The sequence below is a fragment of the Podarcis vaucheri genome (genome assembly GCF_965113315.1).
Source record: "Podarcis vaucheri genome assembly, chromosome: 3".
Classification (NCBI taxonomy): Eukaryota; Metazoa; Chordata; class Lepidosauria; order Squamata; family Lacertidae; genus Podarcis; species Podarcis vaucheri.
Window position 1 is genome coordinate 124,415,349 of NC_138761.1, and position 22,541 is coordinate 124,437,889.

General features: G+C 41.5%; 1 protein-coding gene across 1 annotated transcript in view; it reads left to right on the plus strand.

Annotated features, from left to right (window-relative positions):
• PKHD1 (PKHD1 ciliary IPT domain containing fibrocystin/polyductin) overlaps positions 1-22,541 on the plus strand; it is a 253,117-nt gene that overhangs the window by 163,816 nt on the left and 66,760 nt on the right. The window contains exons 48-55 of the mRNA XM_082216559.1: positions 1,059-1,193; positions 7,875-8,012; positions 14,797-14,910; positions 15,564-15,651; positions 17,027-17,181; positions 17,950-18,096; positions 19,023-19,904; positions 21,965-22,133. Coding sequence (XP_082072685.1) covers positions 1,059-1,193; positions 7,875-8,012; positions 14,797-14,910; positions 15,564-15,651; positions 17,027-17,181; positions 17,950-18,096; positions 19,023-19,904; positions 21,965-22,133 — 1,828 coding nt within the window. The remainder of the gene's footprint in view (positions 1-1,058; positions 1,194-7,874; positions 8,013-14,796; positions 14,911-15,563; positions 15,652-17,026; positions 17,182-17,949; positions 18,097-19,022; positions 19,905-21,964; positions 22,134-22,541) is intronic.

The window sequence follows — 22,541 nt, forward strand, 5'->3', positions numbered from 1 at the left end:
ATTTTGAAAGGAGAAAAGTCTACTTTCCACCACCCAGGATATTTAAAATTGACCTGTAAGCTGCTCTTGGCTGAAGATTGAAGCAAGAATGCTTTTTTAGGTTGACATCTTCGACACCCCAACACTACTCCTGCCCTCCTCTAACAGGCACTCAGTGAAATCAGAGCTGTTTAGGAAGGCAAATCGTAGAATTGTAGAATTGGAAGGGACCACAAGAATCATCTAGACCTAACCCCCTGCAATGCAGGAATCTTTTGCCCACCGTGTGGCTTTAACCAACAAGCCGAGATTAAGGCTGGATCTATACTGATCTGGAAAACACTGTTTTTAAAAATACTATATAAAAAAGCTCTCAATGCAAATTCTCACTGGGACAGATCACAGCTCTACAGCGCCATCTGGTATCACGTGTTTACAACCTATAGATAACATTTTAATTAGTCCAGTGTGGCTGAGTCCTAAATTTCATCCTCCAAACTGAGCTATCCCACCTTATGGGGTTGGGGCCAGACTGACGAAAAAGAGGAAAAAGCAATGTTGTGTTGTGCTACGTTTTTGATGAAATGACATTACATTTTGAAAAAACTGCACTAAAAATAATGAGTATATTTGTGCTTTTTAACAAAATGAAAATCTCTCTTAATTTGTTTTCAATTTTCGCAGTTAAAGATCTTCTGATCTTTAAGACCACATTGGAAAACTGAAGTATTTTCCTTGCTGTTAAGATGGAGTGATTGGGAAAGTAGTCATGTGTGCATGTGGGTGTGTTATTTTTCTTCTTCGAATGCTGTGATTTTGTTGGTCGGTGGGAAGTATCTGTTTTGGTTGTGAATATGTGTCCATGAGAAACATAAATCTGTGATTAACTCTTTTTGTGCTATTATGAATGGTATGTATTAAATGCTTTGATAGTTGAAACCAATATGTAAGCTTGGTAGTGGAATTGCATACTGTCAATGATCAGTTTTGATAGGAATAAGCATCTTTATTCACACACCTTGGCTATGCTTATAAGGTACTAAAGAGACACTGTTTATAGTAATTTGCCTTGCTTCTAGATTCAATTCCTCCTCCACCACCACCACCTCTTCTGAGATGGTCACTTTCTGAGTCTTGGGATGGTGTGACAAAGGGCTGGGGTGGCTACAATAAGAGCATACCATCAACTGATCAAGACGTCATCATTTTGCCTGGTAAGTAGAAAAGGTCTGATGTGAAAGTTAGTCTGGCATAAGGAGAAAAATCATAGAAGCATGAGAGAAATAAATAAATGCACAGAAAAGCTGGGTCAGGTTGTCCAGAGGCATTCTGAAGCCTGCTTGATTTTATCCTGGTTTGCCGGTAGTACATGTAAAAAAAGCTCTAGAGAGTCTTAGTAGACCATAAGCCTAACAGTGTGATGCAGCAGCAAAAAAGGCTAATGCTATTCTAGGCTACATCAACAGAGATACAGTGTCCTGACCAAGGGAGGTAATAGTCCTACTCTATTCTGCCTTGATCAGACCACACTTGGAGTACTGTGTCCAGTTCTGGGTGCCACAATTTAAGGAGGATATTGACAAGCTGGAATGTGTGCAGGAGGGCAGCTAGGATGATCAAGGGTCTGGAAACCAAGCCTTATGAGGCGTGCTTGAAGGAGCTGGGTATGTTTAGTCTGGATAATGATAAAAAATAATCATAAATTTATTATTTGTACCCTGCCCATCTGACTGGCTTGCCCCAGGCTCTCTAGTTGGCTTCCAAAAAATATAATATAATAAAACATCAAACATTAAATGCTTCCCTATACAGGACGTGGGTGACGCTGTGGGTTAAATCACAGAGCCTAGGGCTTGCCGATCAGAAGGTTGGCGGTTCGAATCCCAGCAATGGGGTGAGCTCCCGTTGCTCAGTCCCTGCTCCTGCCAACCTAGCAGTTCGAAAGCACGTCAAAGTGCAAGTAGATAAATAGGTACCGCTCTGGCGGGAAGGTAAACGGTGTTTCTGTGCGCTGCTCTGGTTCGCCATGCTGGCCACATGACCTGGAAGCTGTACGCCCGCTCCCTCGGCCAATAAAGTGAGATGAGCGCCGCAACCCCAGAGTCGGTCACGACTGGACCTAATGGTCAGGGGTCCCTTTACCTTTATACAGGGCTGCCTTCAGATGTTTTCTTAAAGCTGTATAGTTATTTATCTCCTTGACATCTGATGGGAGGGCATTCCACAAGGTGGGTACCACTATCAATAAGAATTTGAGAGGAGACATGATAGACATCTTCGAATTGCTAAAGGGCTCTCACATGGAAGATGGAACAATGGATTCAAGTTATGAGAAAGGAGATTCTGACTCAATATTAGGAAAACCTTTCTGATGGTAAGAACCCTTTGACAGTGGAACAGACTCCCTCGGAAAGTGGTGGACTCTTTTTCCTTGGAGATTTTTAAAGCAAAGGTTGTCTGGCCATCTGTCATGGATGCCTTTAGTTGAGATTCTTGCATTGCAAGGGCTTGTCTATATGACCCCTACAGCCCCCTCGGGAGCCCTTCCAACTCTGTGATTCTGTGACCCTTAAATTTAAATGTTTATTTGTCATCTCCACATACTTTGTCATTTTTCTTGCCTCCCATGACAAACATACCCCTGTCTCTACATACATAAATACATTTATACATGTTTTCTCAGGATATAATGCCTGCAATTTAATCACTGGCATTTTAGTTACAGCCCTAATAGGTAAGCAAAATTATGCCACAGCTATTCCTAACAACCTTCTATGGGTTATGCTGATAAATGAATCCACAATTTCTCCTTTTTCATATTCCAAAAGGGGATAGGGCTTTGGTTCATCTAAGATATTGTGGGGGAACTTGTGTGTTGAAGTAAGAGTAGCGAAATCGCAGCTAAGAAGCTCAAATCGTATATATGAGTGACACCCTTCTTTGGAAACTAAACAAATATCCAGACTTAACATTCAAAAACTTTACTTGCTGGAAATTATAGTTATAGATAAATTAAAACATAATATTTGCAGGCACATGCTTCTCCAAGCATGGACCTACAGTCTCTTATTCTAACTTTCAAATAACTGTATTTTCCTCTCTTTCCAGAGCTCAGCACTCAGCCTTCTCTATCTCTGTTAAGCCATGCCTTAAAGCTCCTATGAGATATTTCCACTTTTTCCCATCCTTCCGCTTTGCTTTCTTTCTTTCAGGCAGAGAAGAAGCACTCCAACACTCTATTCAACTTAGCAGTGTTCACAGTGGATTCTAAAACACAGCCATCTTGCTTCACATAAAATGGAGTCTCTCCTTCATTAGGTACCTCCCATATGACCAACGTTATCTAATCACATGAGAACTACTAGAGAACTTGCTAGAATTCAGTTACCAACCAATCAAATTTAAACATAGTAATTGCATACAAGCATTTAGAATTTCAGTGAATTAAACTACATACTTAACATTGTGACTTTCCACATGTCAGCCCCCAACATTCATCAGTCCCAGCCAGCATGACCAATGATGGGGGATGATGGGAGTTGCAGTCCAACAATATTGGGAGGACTATAAATTTCCTCACTTCCACCTCTGATCTAAGAATGCAAAAATGGAAACACTCTGTGGGTGCAACCCCCTTGCCCTCTAAAGAGGTTAATATGGATGAAGCCCTCTTTCTTTCACAACAGTCACCAGAAAGAGGGTCGCTGACTTCCTTGCTTTAGTCAAAGTCTCCAAAACAAATTATTCCCAGACCTCAGAATCACACCTGGAGGATCTTCCTTTTGGAAGCTTAGTCCTGAGCTCTTCTGAATGAACCTAACTTTAAAATGCTTAAAGAAGCAACACTACCATGGACTGAATAGTGAAACCAAAGCAAAATACATAATTGGCAAATAGAAACAAGACAAGTGTACTGCTTAAAAGTTAAGTCATTCATGCTTTAGAAAATGCATTTTTTTTTTTTCATTCTGTAGCCCTCTGGTAAAAAATATTTGTAACCCTTTCCTTATACCATGAGCATAAAATGAAGATTTTAATATCTAAGATCATGGAAAGATATCAGATATTAAAATCTTCATTTTATACTCTGCAGTTCTTGCAAGCCATATTCTAATCTTCTTTTTGGATGTGTGTTGCCTGACTCCTTTAATTTTCTTTGTAGCTGATCTCTCTCCCTTAAATTACTCTTTTCTTAAGAATTCCTCACTTTTCCTTTTCTTGACTGTGTGCTTGCATAAAAAATTCTGTTTTCCACACCAGGAGTCAAAACAATAACCATAGACAAGCCTAACATGTGCCAGAGTGCTTCTTATGTGAGGTGCAGAAATTAGGGATGCGTTAATTTAGGCCATGCATGAACACAGGCTTCGCTCTAGACAAAATGCAGTAGCTCTCCTTTCTGCTTTCACATTTGTATGCAAAGTTCAAATGAAATGCACCCTTAATACTGTGTGCAAGAGAAAAGCATGTTATAATTTCTAGCAATGGTATGTTGTATAGATATGATATCATGTAGCCTCCGGCAGTTTTGTTTTTTAGTGGTGGAATCTGCTCTGTTGTTAGTGGGCTTTTTTTTTATTCTTTCTGATTCTGATTTGCTTTGAAGTTTTTCTGTTTGAAGAGATGAATGCTGGAGCCCTGTATCTCATGTAATAATGCTTCCGTTGTTCCTGATTTCCACTTGGTGGTATATTTATGGCATTTTCTAGTGCAAGAGTCTCGATCAAAGGGATTTTGTGTCATTACTTGAATCATTAGCAAGTTTTGTTTTATGCCAGAGCTGTGTCATTACTGAACTTTTCGCTAGACAAGAAACATGCCTGCATGAATGGTGTATCAATTTAGATATTAGAGTGGTATCCTTCTTCGTTATGTATTAGCATTTGCTGATTATGTGGTGTAGAGTGGATGGAGAGAAAAGAGATGAGTCACATGTGACCTTTCCCCCCCAAGGTTTATAGGACCTAAAGTATGCAATATTTGGCCCCAAGTTATTTAAAGCTACAAATAGATGTATGTTGCAAGATGTGAATAAGACGCTTCAGTTTTTTTCATTTCCTAAAGGAGTGTGGAAAGAGCTTAGCTCTACAACAGAGCCCTCTGCTGTTCTGTTGAATATATTTCTGCATCACTCCAACACCACATAAAATAGAGTGGTTGTGGTTTCACCATTCTGGTTATGTCCCTTAGTTGTTGTTGATGATGATGATCAGATTCATTCATTCATTCACCAGCAGAACTGTTTTTGTGCATGGCGAGTTAACAATAAACAAATCTGTGTTGCTGATGTAGGGTCACATTCAAACAGCAGTGATTATATAGGAAGTTAGTACTTTTTTTTAAGGCTCAGTTATTTCTAAGGATATGTGGCTTAGCAAATAAGTAACAGAGAACTAGATGAAGTATACACTCTAGGATGACACGGAGTATGTTATGCATGCACTTACTGACTTGGATCTTAAGTTTTTATTCTGTAAATGCAAGCTCCTTCTGTTCAGTGAGGGGGGGAAAGGGATTTAAGCTAATGTCTTATAAAAATGCTTGTCCTAGGCTAGTTTCCCCAAATTAATTTAGCTACAATGGCTTTCCTTCCTATGCTTCTGTGTACTATTGTGACACTGTATTATTTTCTGATTTCCAAGTCAATTTGTGCGAGGTATCTTTTGTATTATGTCAGCTTACTGAATTTTATCCAGTGGTTGGTTTGTGCTAGCATGAAATTATTCCGCTTGTGGCATTTGCTTTCCACCAGGACTGCAGCTCTTTGTGCCAGCTCCTGTAGAGTTCCTGGGGCCTCTTCAAATCTCAAGAGCAGCTTGAGGGAGGGTAGGAGGGGATCCATGGAAATCTGGTACCTTGCCTTGCATAAGCAGGAGTGCTTTCTGTTAATACATTTGGTAAGAACCTATGCAAATCAACAGTAAAGAAAGAATGATCAATGTTGCTATGCTTCACTCTTTTAACGAGGTGTCGGCATGAACGTGGTCTGGGCAATTGCCATTGTAACAGTCTAGTGGGAGTTATTTGAGGTGGGAAGAGCAGTAACCCCCTCCTAGGGAGTTGCTGTACTTCTGAGGTATAGGTTCTAATACTGAAGGCGTCTGAGGATGCCCTGAAAGTGTTTCCCCATTCCAATGTATTACACCAACCCCATAGTTTTGTGGTCACCTAGATCAGTTGTTCTCACACTTTCTTCCTCCAGGGAAATCTTTCAGCACTAACTTCTCTATCAACAAACCCTCTTGCACTGCTGAGATTAGGGAGCGCGTTCTAGGACGCACACAATGAGTTGGTGTGGAACTTTTCTTAAAGACCAATTGGGTCTCCCTTTATTGTCCCACGTGAACGGAGAGTGTGCTCCAGATAACAGCAACATGCTGCTGTAGTTGTACATCCTGGGGAAATAGCTATTTCTCAGAGAAACATCTGCAATTGTCAGTCTTCTCATTGAGGAGTCTTGGATAAACTTCCCCAAGAGTTTCCCAGTCAATAGTCTGAAAATCACTGATCTGTGTCTTTAGAATGGAGGGTTAAATGTATTTTGAATATTTGAAATTATGCCCCGAGGTTAGAAATGGTCTCCTTTTAAAGCAAAAAAACAATTTCTATGTTGTTTTTCTGAGTGCAACATAGAAAAATCTTGCTTTAAAAAAAGGAAGTTTGAATTATTTGTTAATAAAGTAACAGTAGATGACATAGATAGAGTTCACCCAAATGACCTTTCTGTCATTCAAACTGCAGCTATGGGTACTTGGCCATTCTGCCTCCATTCATAATCTACTTGACCTCTGCTTCTTTTGTTTATTTATAGCACAAGGAGAGAAAAGAGGCCTTCTATTCACTTTGGAGCCATCTGTTTTCCACTGTTTGTTTGACTAGTAACTTGACCTGATGATAATGTGGTGTCTGAATGACAAAACAGATTGATTTGTTGTGTAACTTTTTCATCCTTCGGAGCTCAGTGGCAGGCAATGTGGAAGAAACACAGGCAGCCCATCTGAAGCATGAAGACCAATCCTTTTGCTTTGTGTCTCTTAAAAAAATATGTTGATTCCCTTAAGCTGCGTTCACAAGCAAGTGTTTCACTGAATTTCTTTGCTGACTGGGAGAAAGAGATCAAGGGAGAATTTTCATGTGTTTATTTACAGACTAATTAAATTAGGTCTGTTATTTTAGTAGCAGCAGGAGCTAATGATACAGTAGTATGTTGAGATTCTGAATGCAGTATGCATTTTTTGAAAGCCTCTTAATCATGGCCCAGGTATCTGTGTATGTGTGTGTATGTGTGTGTAAATGTTTGCTGCTTTTCTCTAGCAACTTAACACCAACCTACTGCAATGCCAGCACACTGAAGTACTGTTAAACCAATTAGTTTCACTAGGAGAGATTAAAGTGTGCATGAAGTCTGGATTGAAAATACAGACAATCACTTGCCATGAGCCTGAGAACAATGAAGAGGCTGTTGTGTGTGATTTGAGGAAGGAAGTGAGCGTGTTGGTGAGAGGGGTAGCCATCACAGATACACCGTGGTATCCTATGCACAGAGAAGGAAAAGCCAGAACCTGCCCACTTCTCTTTTAAAGTCACAGAGCAACAGCAAGGGCCATTTTTGTTCCTCTTTGGGTCAGCGTTCCATTAAAATTTATGCCATCCCCCATTACTCTTCCGCATTCTCATGGAAGGTAGGTCATTATTTGAACAGTATTAGCGGCTGCTCCAGAAAGCACCTCATATCAGACCGTGAAGATCTTCTCTCTTTTCTTGGTGTCGTGTTATACGTTCATTCATTTCAAATTTGAAGACTGTTGGAGGCAGAGTGCTTCCTTAAGTGTTTATATTGAATTGAAACCACAGGTGTCACAGGCTTCTCCCTCCCTTTCCTCCCTCTTTCTCAGGCCGAAGCATCTTTGTGGATACAACCCTTCCTCGTGTCCGAGGCCTCTATATCCAGGGCACACTGGAATTCCCATCAAATTCCAGCAATGTACTTAGCGCAGCCTGTATTGTGATTGCTGGCGGTGAACTGAGAGTGGGTAAGTGAAGAAGAAAAATAAGCAGCAGGAAATCTGCATGCTGGGTGCTGGTCAAGGACAAACAACACATCTACACATCCCCACTGCTGTTACTGATAATAACACCAGCAGCAGGAATATACTTTCATGGGGCTGGCGGGGATACCAATAACACTGAGTGGCTGATCCATGTCCAGGAGCTATTAGCCATATAAACGGAGATTATAAGGACTCTTTGTGTTGCATTTTTTTCTCTTTGAACATGAGTAGCATTCCTGAAGGAATATTGCAGTATGTTATCCATTATTTCCTAATTCATCATCATCCCAAGTGTGATTGAGCCCATTGCATTGAGCCCATTCATTCACAATGAAGACAACTAATTATTTATATGCGATATACAAGTCATTTTCCATAATTCATTACATCGTAAGCTTTACAAATCAGGCTATTTTAGTTACTTACAGGGATCCTTGCCATTTTAATACTGCTGTGTTGGTCACTCTTTGACCTTTTTCAAAATTGCCTTTTTAGGAACTTTGTAGGGGGGATTTGAGTAATTGGGTACTTGAGGAACGCAACCTGCAACTTTTTTTCTGGTTAATCTCAAGGGGTCCATCTAGTTAATATGGCTTTGGAAAAATGGAAACATTTTAGAATTCATTTTTGTCTTGGGAATGAAATAACGGTTTAAGAGTTAGTGAGGAGGGTAAGTCCAAAGATGGATATTCTTAATAGTTGATAACTAGCAGTGACCATGATCCATAGATCCACAGGATCCATGAAAGCTTATGCCAAAATAAGTCTGTAAGGTACAAGAAGAGTCTTTGTTGGATGTGTTCCCATGAGATTCAGCCAGCTTGGCAAAAGTCCTCCTCTTCCCAGAATTGCCAGACCATAAATGTTCTCAGTCCTAAAAATGCAAGCCTTTCTTGTATTGATTGTATCAGATCCAATGCTGCTTCTTTGGATAAGGACTTTGAAGAACATGGAGACTTTTCTCTCTTTTTTACATACAAAAGTTTCTGGAAGCACTTTCTCTTTATCAATTTCCAAGCCCATCTCATGCTTTTCAAAGATCCTTTTTTTTTTATAATCATATTTATTAAAATTTCCAATAATAACAGAATAGAAAAGATAAAAAAGATAAAGAAGAAAAAGAAAAAGAGAGACTAGTTTAGACCCTTCTTTTCATAGCCTTCTTTCTGGGACTTCCTCCTTCCCCTCCCGACTGTATTCCCCTTTCCCTAAGTTGGTTCCACAAGTTCTCATCCCCAAATTTAAGCCTAATATATTTTACTCATAAACCAATTTAAATTTACACAATCTTAACATCACTCCTCGTCTTATAATAAAACAAAATTTCCCCCCCAAGATCAGCTCTCATTCCTTCCACGAGTTCCCCCTTTCTAAAAAAAGAAAAAACGAAAACATATAGGATCAAAGTTATAAAGGATATAAGATAAAATATATAGAAAAGTTCAAAAAAATTGGTTACAAAGCCTTTGGATTCTAGGATTCCCCCTCCCTTCCCCGGTTTTGATTCCCCATGTCCATTTGTCTATATGTTGTCGGCCTGGAGATCTTAAGTCCACAGCCAAATTTTTCTCAGTCCATCTTGCCGGTTTCTTCAGATTTGGTTGTTTTAATAATATTTAACTTCATAAATCCAGTCTAATAGAGGCCTTTAATTTTCCTTAATCTTTTGTTGCTCCTCCCGTTGTTCTTTCCGTGTCGTATTTAGTCATTCACTCTTTTATTTCTTGTTTTCTCAGGTTACTGTCTTGTTCAGCTGTCAAAACATTCTTGTTTCAAAACTTAGTGTCTCTACAGAGGTTTGTTATTCAGGGACAAAGACTTACGTCCAGTTCCTTTCTTGCTTCAATAGAAGATTCTATTGTATTATGGTCACCTCTGTAGACAAAATAATATTTCAGTTCTGCAGCTTTCCCAGGAGATAAGACCTATGCACATCCCAGAGTAGTTTTCCACATACGACACTTGTAATGTCCCGAAACCCCTCTAGGGGGATTGCAATAACTTTATATCCTCTAGTCCAAAAGTCAAATTGTTGTTTCTTTTTCCCGACAGTTTATATCCATATTTATATCAAATTGTAACAAAATTAACCAGCAAAAAACTTGTAGCAAAGTCCTCTTTATATTTTCCAGCTTTGACAGCTCCTTTGACAGCTGTCAAATTCTCCATCTCTCTTCGCCAGGTTTTCCGAATCGCCCCGGTTCCCAGGGGGGGGGGGGGTTTGCCTTTTTCCTCTCACCCTCGACTCTTCTCCTCCAGCACAGTTCTTATAATTCACATCGTGGAGTTAGTAATTTTTGTCATCAATAAACTTCTAAATCGATCTTGGTTTCTCAGTCCTTGTTTTAGCATGTTTACAATCAGGGAGGGGACTGACTTCCTTTTTGGATCCCCTCCCGCTCGTGCCAGATCCGGGAAAAATTTTCTTTTTTCCTCCTTTTATACCCGGTTGCCCAATTACTCACGGGTTGTTGTTAATTGTCCGAATTTCCTTTGGAAGAAGCCAGCGCTCTCCGCCGGATGGCATGCGGCTGCGCCCGGCAGGGGAAGCGGAGGACTCAAAGCACCACGCCACTCCCCGGCGCCCGATCCGTAGCCTTTAAAAAGGCTCCTTCACGAGCCGGGAGGGCGATAATGGTGCCAGCCGAGTCACCATGTCCACGGGATCCGTTCCCGTGGTTTTTAAGGGTCCCCGCGTCGCCGGCGCGGTAGGACCCGACCCCTGCCGAGCCGACTCCCTCCGGAGCTCGGAGGGAGTCCGCCATTCGGCGATGGCGCTAACCCGGAAGTCCATGCTTTTCAAAGATCCTGAATCAGAGTTAGGCAGGGCAGATTTTTATCACTTAGAGAGGAAATGAAAAAGCCATAGCCAGCATGAAGAATTGAATTAATAATAGACAATACTTAGTTTAATAGCTATGTTGGGCCTTGCCCTTTGTTCTGCCCAACAACAGAAGAAGATGCCACAGCCTCTATGGCAGGGAAACATACGAGACTCAGATTCTGCACTGATGCAAACTGATGCAGGTGAAAACATGGCAGTGCCTTTCCAGAAAGGTAGTTGTGTGCTTAGCATAGAGACCCAGACCAGAGCCACAAGCCTAGAGAAAGAGACACTTGGAAGTGAATTTCTTCCTCAGTGTAGTTGGAATTCCAGATGTGGTTTATTTGAAGATAATGAGCATGCTGTGGATTCTTTTAAGGACATAACAATTATTTTATCAAGCACAAGTTTTGTGACTTTCTCAATGGCATCTGACCAAAAGCGGAACTGCTGAGCTACTATTCTTGGACCCCCTTTGAACCTTCTATTCATTTGGCTATATAAGATTCCCCCCTTATGCTCACATTAATTTTCTCCTCTGCTCACTCCTATCATACTCATCCACCATCAGTTTTATCTCCTCCAGACTCTCACTCCTCACTGTTTAGGCGCAGTCATCTCCATTTGGTCTGCAAGGCCATTTGGGATAAGCCACTTGCGTCCATACTACAAGTGTCATGCAGCCGAAGGTGGGCTTTGCCAAAAGGGTGGAACTTGAGCAGCTTCCAAAACAGCTGACAACCAACCGATGGTTGGGAGCCTTTGAAGGGCTGCACAAAGCAGGAACCCAGTGCTACATAGGATTCCCCCTCTCCACATTGGCTGATGTGAAGGTCATCCTCCTTGGTCCAGGTGTCCCCCCCCCTTGTTTCAGCAGCTGAGGGTGGGAATAGCCTTGCTTTTAGCAATGTCCTGCTGCTTGCTAGTGCTTTGAAGCCTCAACTTTGGGACTTCAGAGCACCAAATCCTTTGACATCATTTGTGATGTCAGGAAATTAACAGGTTGGCCTTGCCCACCTGTCAAATTTGGAGTGTGAGGCAGATCCTAATAAGAATCTGCACATGGACCAAAAAGATTTCCCAACCCCTGGACTAGGGAATCACTGTACTAGGGGAAGTAGTCATCCCCAGCTGAGAACTGCATGGGAGCTTAGTGCCTGAAGAGGTACCAGTCCTTCAGGGTGACTGTGTCTACTCTTTATTTATTGAGTGGATTTCTTTGCCTCTTAGGGGCCTGCTAGAAGCCTTTTTGTTCAGACATGCCTACCCAGGCATGTAATTTAAACATGCAATTTGACTACTTATAATAGTTTCAGAATTGCTGGTTTTATTTATAGTTTGATTAAAAATTATGTCAATTGGTTCTTAACATTTGCTTTTATTGGTATTTTTTAATATTTCAGAATGTTCTTTGCAAACAGCTCAGAGGATTTCTGCCAACTGAACAATATATAAACTTTGTGGGTTTTTGTTTTTAAAACTTCACCCACCCCTCATTGGTAGATTACTGGCAGAAGAGGGAAAAAGGTTGTGTCTATGTCAGTCAGAACTACTCATGCAAGTTTGCTAGATGTGGAAGATTTTTTTGTTCTGTAGCAGTGTCATGTGCATGAAGTGTGGTGCTACATTTCTGGGGGAAAATTTTGTTTGTTTGTTTCATTCACCACATCCAGGATCAGGACCACTGCCTATTCTTAAGCTGTCATCGCCGCAGCTCTGATTAATAAAAGATTAATTGCACACAATACATTTATTTATATAATTATTTTTTAAGGTTCAGGAGGAGAATGCATCTTAAGGATACATATTATAAGCTTTCTTTTCTTCACCAAATGCATAATTTTTAAAATGTTAAAAGATCATGACATGATGGCTAATTCTGCACAGATTTATTTCTTTAATTCTACATCTGCTGCAGTTTTGTGCTGTATAATTGATTTAATCTCTAATTTTAGAGGAATGCTGAACACTCTAACTGGACTCTGCTTACATTTCTCTAGGGCAAAAATTGCCCTACTTTCCCCTCCAAGTATCTGTTTCATGCTAGGCCATTTTCTTCTGAGACACTGAACTACCCTCGGTGAAATAAATAGATTCACAGTTGGAATACAGCTTACTGTATAGAGACATCATTGCAAGATAACAGCTACTTTCCTCTGGATTTTTGCTTCATTTTTCTCATCATGTGCATTACCAATCTTTCTGTTAGACTGGAGAATACACTTAGAATTTAGACATTTCATCCGTAGAATATATATGATATGCAGAATACAAGACACAGTGATTTTTTTCACAGCCACCACACAGTGGGCCAACATTTTCATTTAGCTATCCACCACACTCCTATTCTGGCCAGTGAGCACCAGCTCAGACCTCATCAGCATGTATGTAATGTTCATGCATGTTGGTGTGTATGTCTGCATGCAAAGAAGAGAACTATTGTGTTTTCATTAGGGTTGCTGGCCTTTTGGATGGAACCAAGATGGAACTGGACTGCTGAAGTGGAGCAGTCAAGCAGTAGACATAGGCAGACCATGTCTGCTTGGAGCCTGGTAGAATCTGCTGTGTCATAAGCAAGCACCAGGGTGGTTTAGGGTGGGATGTAGAAAAATCTGTCCAGTCATAGGGTGGGGGGTGAGGCAAAGCAAAGTCTCTTGGACTGGGGAATTCTCTTAATCATGAAACTGCAAAGTGCAGTTTTATCAGTTAGAGTATTAGAGTACTGATTTGGAACTGCAGTACACAGAACTGAGTAACACACAGCCATACAGTGGTACCTCAGGTTACATACGCTTCAGGTTACATACGCTTCAGTTTACAGACTCTGCTAACCCAGAAATAGTGCTTCAGGTTAAGAACTTTGCTCCGGTTACATACGCTTCAGGTTACATACGCTTCAGTTTACAGACTCTGCTAACCCAGAAATAGTGCTTCAGGTTAAGAACTTTGCTTCAGGATGAGAATAGAAATTGTGCTCCGGCAGCGCGGCAGTAGCAGCAGGCCCCATTAGCTAAAGTGGTGCTTCAGGTTAAGAACAGTTTCAGGTTAAGTACAGACCTCCAGAACAAATTAAGTACTTAACCTGAGGTACCACTGTATGCTCAATTTATAGAGAAGTCATTGGATAAAATTAGAGGTAAACTGAACTGGCTTGCTGGCATAGGTACCAACTCCCTGGGGCCCTGGGTGACTGAGCACCCACAAAATTCCCCATGAAGGGGCCAGATTCCCACAAATTTTGGTGCCCCCGCACAGTGCATGGCACCCACAAATTTCTGTGCATGGCACCCACGGACCTGGGCACCCATGGTTGCAGGGCCAAGTTGGCACTCCTGTTTGCTGGGCATGAATGGATTTAAGCAAAATATTCATGGTTTTCAACATCCTTGCTTTATGGGAATTTATGTCCCCCGATCAATTGACTTTTCAAGCCATTAGTTATTGGAATGGCCTTTCTGGGGAGATCTGTTGGGTTTGTTCTCTTCCTGTGCTCAGAGAGGCACTTAAAACACCCATTCGCTCTGAACCCGGCTTCAGGTGGGGAGGGTGGGATATAAATAAATTATTATTATTATTATTATTATTATTATTATTATTATTATTATTATTATACATCTAATGCTTAGCTGTGTGCTGTACCTCATAAGTTATTGCCTGTTGCTTTCACCTAGTTTTACCCATTGCTGCTACAAATGTTATAATGGTCTTGTTTGCATAATACAGTAAGCCAATTGGACTTGGACTTCACAAACAAGTTTGGGGATTTACATGTTACAATTTTCTTTTCTTTGCCTTTTAGCAATTGATGTCTATGTTAATGATAACATTTTTTTTCAAAGTTTTTAGATTTATTCTAAGCCACTTGAGATAATTTCTTTTATACAAAAGTATGATAAGAATAAAAATCAATCAATAATAGCCGTGCATTTTCCCCCCTGTCAGGTACTTTACAGCATCCATTAGAAAGAGGAAGAAAGGTGCAAATTCTGCTTCGGGCATCTGAGGGAGTTTATTGTGATCGATTACATGGCTTAAGTGCTGATCCTGGAACCATTGGTACGGTTAAGTAACATATTTTGAGTTCTTTAAGGTGCATAGGAAAAAGAGGCCATGGTGCTGCAACTCACCATGGATGAACTCACCCTTGTTCTCTTATAAAGGCAATGGCGCCCACCTGAGAGGTGCCGGAACTGAGTTCAGCTGGGGGGAAAAAGCCCTGGTGCTATTTAGTTTGCAGCCAGTCAGGAATCCTTGTAATGAGCCTACATGCTTTGCTTCCACCTGTCTGTGTTTCCTTTAATCCCGGCCTGCTCAACTCTGGTATCTCCCCCTAAAAAAAGCTCAACACCTTTGGCTCATTCTCCCCCCCCAAAAAGCTCAACAACTCTGGTCAACCCATTGGGTAGATCACTGCCGGTTTATTTACAGTGGGAGTAGATTGCAGTCTCTTGGAAGTTGGACACCCCTGGGCTTATTCTAAGTGACAGAACCCTGTAGCCCTCAAGCCTTTCCCTACCATTAGGCAGATCTTGATAAGGAGACAGAAATGTCTCCCACCCCTGATGTATATTAAGGCTTTTGATCTCTGTTTTGCAATGGTGCTTTATGTGGCAAGAGTGGGAATTCCTGCTTAGTGTGCGCCAGACCTTGTAGCTATTGAAAAGGGGGCCCTTTGGATCCCAGCATGGTTTTCTCTTTCCCCTTTCAAGGTGTTTATGGGAAGCTGCAGATGCATAGTGCTTATACCCAGAACTCTTGGACATACCTTGGAAGCGATGCTGCCCCTGGCAATGAAAGGTAAGGGGCCCCCCTTCTTTTTGTCTGCCTGTCTTGGGAGATGAATTGGCTGATGACTGTGGACAGGGTCTTTTTCAGTTACAGCACCTTATCCTTTTGGTTCATTTGCTTCTTGTAGGCTACAGAATCACAGCCAATAAGGGATCTTGTAGTGAAAGCGATAACAGTGTAGATTTGTCTATATGATTTCGCTGTTTCCTGGTCTGGCCGCATGGGTGCTGCTAAACAACTGGGTCGATGATCGCTGTCACCCTAAAATGACTGCACACATGGACTGATGGCACCACTTTTTCTGCAATACAGTTGCTAAAGAGAAGTGCTTGTGGACCCACTTACAGCACCCCACACCCTGGTGGGTGAAAGGCAATCCCAGCCACAGGTGTAAACAAACTGCACCATACAACATTCTGGGATTTAAAATTGGCCACTGCTTTTATGGATTGCAGATTTAGGTAGGCATATATCTCCAGGCAGTGGACTGGAGTGAAGACTTTGGTCTGCCCCCCAGACTCCGCCCCCCAACCTGCTCATGATTGGACAGTTCCAAATTGAGGATGGTCGGCTTTCATGCCATCCCTTGTGGCCAGGGGGATTCCACAACAGCCAGTCGCCCATGGGAGAGCGTTTCACCCCAGGGAGCCGGTGTGTGTGTGTGTGTGTGTGATCATGAAGGGCTACAACTGCTGCCCACCCTGGGACCAGATGAGCAGCCATTTTCCTACCTTCTAATCATATTTGGAAAATATGCTCACCTTTTAATAATTTTCAGGTTTATTTGATAAGTGGGGGACAAAAGTATTCTAAAGTGGCTAGAGGTAAGCATTGCTTTCAGTGACATTATCTGATCAGCCCTAATATTGGATCATTTCCCTTTTGTTATATATCCTATGTAGATTTTCTTCAGTTTCCTTCATTCCTGGGTGTTTGCTGGTATTTTAGGGGGTTATTTTATTTCTTTTGATCAGGCAATTGACAACTGTGACAATGATGTTTTAGCAGTTTAATGGGTCACCGTCGTTTGAGTATGTTAATTACCGATGTTATGATTATGGGTGTTGTTTGTTGTAAGCTGACAAGGGACTTTTTTGTACTAGGCAAATACAAACTTGAATAAATCTAAATCTAGGTGTCAGTATCTTTCTGGCATACCATTTTAAACTTTATTTTTTCCCTCAATTGTCCCAAGGGGGGAAAGACAATTAAATTATCTCCTTTACTCTGCCGCAGCATTCTCCATATAATATTATTTTGCCACTTATAGATCATTTGCTTTAGCATTCTCCTGTTTTTCTAAACCATTTCCCCCATAGGGTTTATTTTTGTATCATTAAAGAAATGTGTAGGATCTTCACATTAATTCTGCAGAGGTTTATAGGATTATGGTACAAGATGAATTGGACTGGCATTATGGAGACAATATTGTAATCAGTTCGTCTTCCTATGAAGCTCATCAAGCTGAAATAGTCACTTTGGAAGAAGTCAACCATCGTAGCCTTAGAATTCGTGAACGTTTACTCCACAGACACACAGGTATGCAAACTCTCAACCTTGGCTCCATATGTTGCCTGTTTTATCCTTGGGACCCCTGGCACATCAACTAGCTTTTATTTTGTATCATAGTTCCTTATGCCAATAGCCAGAAAGGGTGGAAATTCCATATGTTGAAGTCATGGATCATTCCTGCTGGCCTTCCTTGTCAGATTATTATTGTTATTAATTGAATTTCTCTACTGGCCTTCATCTGAGGATCACAGGGTGGTATACAATATATAAAAAAACAAAACTACATAACATAGAGTGATCCTTCCTCATATGGTATATGGGGATGGAAGTGGGGGTGGATATGGAGCTGGGGCTGCAGGCAGAGTTCACTGTTTTCCGCATCCTTCCAGAGTGATCTAAACAATATTTAGGTGCTAAACTGACAGCATCAATGCTTGCCCAATTATTGAACTTGAGGCCCTAGGCATAATGCTCCCAAGTTATTTTGGAAAATGTCTCCTTTTCCTGTTTAATTTTCTCTGGGATGTGATTAGTCCAGTTGGTTCTGTTTTCCCTGCTGTTTCATATGAAAGCCTGAGAAATCTCCCAGTTCAGTATTTAGTGAATTCTGATAGATAACCCCTTCTCTAATTCTGCTGGTGAGTGAGCAGTCTTCCAACTTTCTTGCTGGACACCCAGTAGGGGAACCCAGAGTGAAATGGACCTTATTGTTCTGATTTTTGAAGCGGAGACATTTGAATGGCCCAAACTGACCTGCTTTTACCTTCATGATTCCTTCTATTATGTCATGTATAGGACAATCCCACAGATTAGAAAATGGACAATGGATTCCTCTGGCTGCAGAGATTGGCCTTCTCACAAGAAATATACAAATTAAATCTGACATGGATTGTGCTGGGGGGATCTTAGTGGGACACCATGCCAGTGGAGCCCAGTATGCAGGTACTCAAATACTCATAGCTGTTTTGTTCAAATTTATCAGCTAGTGCAGCTGAGAACCTTTCCATGCATTCCAAGGTCTGCAGCTACTGTGCTTCCTGTTATGATGGTGTGTATACAGGGCAACACAGATTATGCACATTTGTTTGTATCTTTAATTGTACATAAAATGGGGGAAACTCCATAGCTATTTTCTACCCTGCCAGCTGTAGTGGCATTCTGCCACACTGGGGAGTGCATATGTAAATAAATATTTTGGATGACAGAGCACTTGCTGAGGAATAGCAAGGTTATAGTTTATTGCAGGAAACACAGTGAAGACTCTTGTGCTGTTTTGGAGGTTGGGGCTTCAAGACGAAATGGACTGAAACATGTTGGATGAGAGTGCTGTTTCCTCAGCCCCTCACGATGCCCAGTGACATTTTGACGGGAGTCTGAAAGCAGTTATAATATGGCATATGGGGTTTGGTGCCTGCTATTCAAAGATCCCACTGGAACTGCCTAAAGCAATTTTTCAATGTGCTTTCTCAGATATGGCAATGTCATCTTCAGGGATACAGTGGAACCTCTACTCACATATGGAATCCGTTCCGGAGGTCCATTTGTGAGTTGATCCGGGTTGCTGGTAGAAGCGCTGTTCTGTGTGTGCACATTCGTCAGCAGCGCTGTTCTGAGCATGTGTAGATGGCGGAAGCCGCTTCTGCACGTGCACGAATGGCGGTAAACCCGGTATTTACTTCCAGGTTTGCCGTGGTCGCAAGTCGAATTGTTCGCGAGTAGGGGCGGTGGTAAGTCGAGGTTCTACTGTATGGGTTTAGGGCTTTATGTTATTTTTTAAAAATCCAGCAGAATATTCATTATCAATGCAATTTGTTTAACAGTTACAAAAGAGAAACTAGTTCCATGCTCTGTCTTTTTCTATGTTATAGGTATCCTCCAGCTTTCTAATGTTGAAATTTTGGGCTTTGGATCTTCACAGTCTCCAGCAGTTGGCATTAGGAATGCATCCCATGAATCTTTCATAATCTCCTCCAGCGTTCACCAAAGCTGTGGAGCTGGCATTCAGGCGCTTGCAAGCAGCGGACTCCTATTACACGGCAACGTGGTATTTGGAACCATTGGTCACGGCATACATTTGGAAGGCCAAAATCATACCCTTACCAGGAATCTTGTTATTCTGAGCAAACAGCCGGGGCAATCAGTACACTGGGTGACTGGCATCAAAACGAATGTTGCAGAGGGTACCCGCCTACAGAACAATGTTGTAGCCGGATCAGAACGGATAGCCTTTCATATCAAAGGGCAAGAATGTTTCTTACCTGAGACACTTTGCACTGACAATGTGGCTCATTCAAGCCTTCACGGGATACATTTATACAGAGGAGATGGCTTTCCAAACTGCACCAAAATCACAGGCTTTCTGTCCTACAAGAACTATGACTATGGGATCATGTTTCATCTTAAAGGAAACATAGTGGTAGAGAAAGTGATACTAGTAGACAATGTTGTGGGTCTCCTGCCAGTCCTTTACAGCCCACCTGCTGATCTGCAGTCCCACCTGGAAAGGCAGTCCATCATACTACGAGACTCTGTCCTTGTGGCCACAAGCTCTTCCTTTGATTGCATCAAGGACAGAATCCAACCTTTTGCAGCTGACTTGACAAGTACTGATCGAGCTCCACGTAATCCTTGGAGGGGTCGAGTTGGCATACTGTGGCCTTCTTTCACCTCTGATCATAGCTGGTGGCCTGACAGCCCATGGCATAAGATGAGAAATTATTCCGTAGTGCTGGGAATCATGATGTTACAAGGTTGGTGTTACATTTTTGTGAGCTTATGGGGTCCTGCATTAATCAACTCTGTAAAGAGGACTATTATTATTATTTTTCAAATGTCAAAGACTCTAATGGTTTTTATTTCCAGAAATTGATAAAATTAGCAGCAAAATTAAGAGAAGGGGGTGAGTAGCTTACTTTTTTTCAGCAAAACCAACCAACCAATGAAATGTCAGGAGCTCGTCCTATTCTTGAGTAGGACACTGGCAGAGACACATGCCCGACTGGCATGTTCTCTCCCTCCTGGTCGTTCGTTCGGGAGATTCAAAAGCTTTCTTCTGCCCGAACATCACAGCGACCGATGCCAACAGACACCGGTACACTTAGGGATCCATAGAGTTTGCGCAGCTTGTGTAACAGACCTGAGCAACTCAGCATTTTGGCTAATCTACTTTATTTACATATAAACACACACGGAGCACTGCAACATGGCTCCCTCTCTCTCTAGCATCAAACAGCAAAGAGAAAGTACAAAGGACAATAGTCCCACTTCATGGAACACAGTAACACAAACATCCTGTCTCCGTCACTCCACTCTGTGGAGTCAAAACATATACCGTCATGTGATAGACAACAATCCCATGACTGCAATCACGGAGCAGGAATTCTAACATGAAACACCTCAGTATGTTGTGGCACCTTAAATACTAGCATATATATTGTGCAAGCTTTTGTGGGCTAGGACTGCAGTCCTCTGCTCTCTTTCCTATGGCCAATAAGTTTCATTGAACAGTACAATCTTCTTCCAAATAAACATGCACAGGATCGTAAGTAAAGCCCATTGCATTAGATGCATGATGATGCAACACTATATATTTATGCACAACTGAGGAATACCAGAAAAAGTTACAAAATTAGTTGTTTTGCTAAATATTTTCTTCTGAGAAATTTTTAAACAGAACATTGCGGCATTGATCCAGCTAAGATTATGCATACCAAGTTCTACTGAAAGCAATGATATTTAAGTTAGGTTTCGGTGGGTATTAGGCATATATCTAACTTTAGATGAAGAGGGTCTACAAGTATTAGCACTTTGCAGGGGAGGATGGAAAATCATGAGCTCTTATGCAAATTAATTTCAGTCAAAACTCACAGCCACTGATTTTAAAAAGAATATGTCAAAATAGGTGGAAAAAATCATTATGGCATTTATTTGGCAGGATTGCTAAGTCATCTGTGTAACATGCTCACAAACTGTACTATTTAATTGACAGTTACATCTAGGGTCTGCAGTTGATATCATTGTGCCTCAATTATAGATACCGTGCAAATAATAAACAATAGTTTCTGAGACCAAAGCTGATTATGTTTCCTTTGTCTAATTGTAATGTACATTACTGTACATTATCCAAATTCAATTCAGGCTCTGAATTTCAATAATTTTGAAGCCTCTTATCCTGGCCCCACTGAAAGTCAAAATGTCTGACCCAAGCCAGTGTGGTGTAGTGGGGAACCGGGTTCGCGTCTCCGCTCCTCCACCTGCAGCTGCTGGGTGACCTTGGGCCAGTCACACTTCTGTGAAGTCTCTCAGCCCCACTCACCTCACAGAGTGTTTGTTGTGGGGGAGGAAGGGAAAGGAGAATGTCAGCCGCTTTGAGACTCCTTAAAGGGAGTGAAAGGCGGGATATCAAATCCAAACTACGCTTCTTCTTCTTCTTCTTCTTCATGTGCAAAGGTCATAGAGGGATCAGGCTGGGTGTTCCATAAAAAAATACAACAAATATTAGGCTGGAGTTTGAGTCAATGCAAGGGGCTTTGCCAGGTAGATTTGCTGCCCCCCTGTTCAGATGCTATAATTATTTCTCTGCAGTGCCATTTTTTTGGTACCACTGCCCCAGATATTATCTTCCCCTCTTACTCTTTTGTTTCTCATTGTCTACACCACCTATCTATAGAAAGTCTCCATCGATGTTTCTGGTGACTAGAGTATACTATAGACCTGTAACCCATCAATGCAGCTTGTCAAATCCCTTGCTTAGTCTTGGATGATGCGACTGGTGAGCCTTTCCCACAACTCTGCTTTCCTTCATTATCAGATGTCATCTTTGCTGGCTTTAGGAAAACTTGCTACAGTGACGACAGAGACATCTGCATCATGACAAATCCTGACAGTGCAGGCATTCTGCATCTGGTCACATCCGAAAGGGCAAGCATTTTCCATGTCAGTGAAGAAAATATGTTCTACTTCCATCCACTGCAAAATAGGTAAGGGGGCCATCGCTGTCAAGTAACCTGGCTGAGACTTCTTGTCAGGCATTTGGGTGCTTCTCTTAATCTAGACCAGGGTGAGGAACTTGTGGCTCTCCAGGCATTTGTTTATGACAAAAATATACTGCTTAATATAATAAAAATCTATAATCAGTTTATGTAAAACAGTAAAAATAGAACTTTCAATGTTGTTGTTTTTCTAAAAACTAGTTAAAAATGTAATAACAAAAACAACTGTATATGACAAATAAAACTGACATTTTATGAAGTTTCAGTGATCCTGGATCATTGGCTGTCCTGGCTGGGGCTGATGAGAGTTGAAATCCAAAAGCATCTGGAGGTCCACAGGTTCCCCAAGCCTAACCTAGAGATTTCCACAGCAGAAATCTAAATCCACTTGAAAGT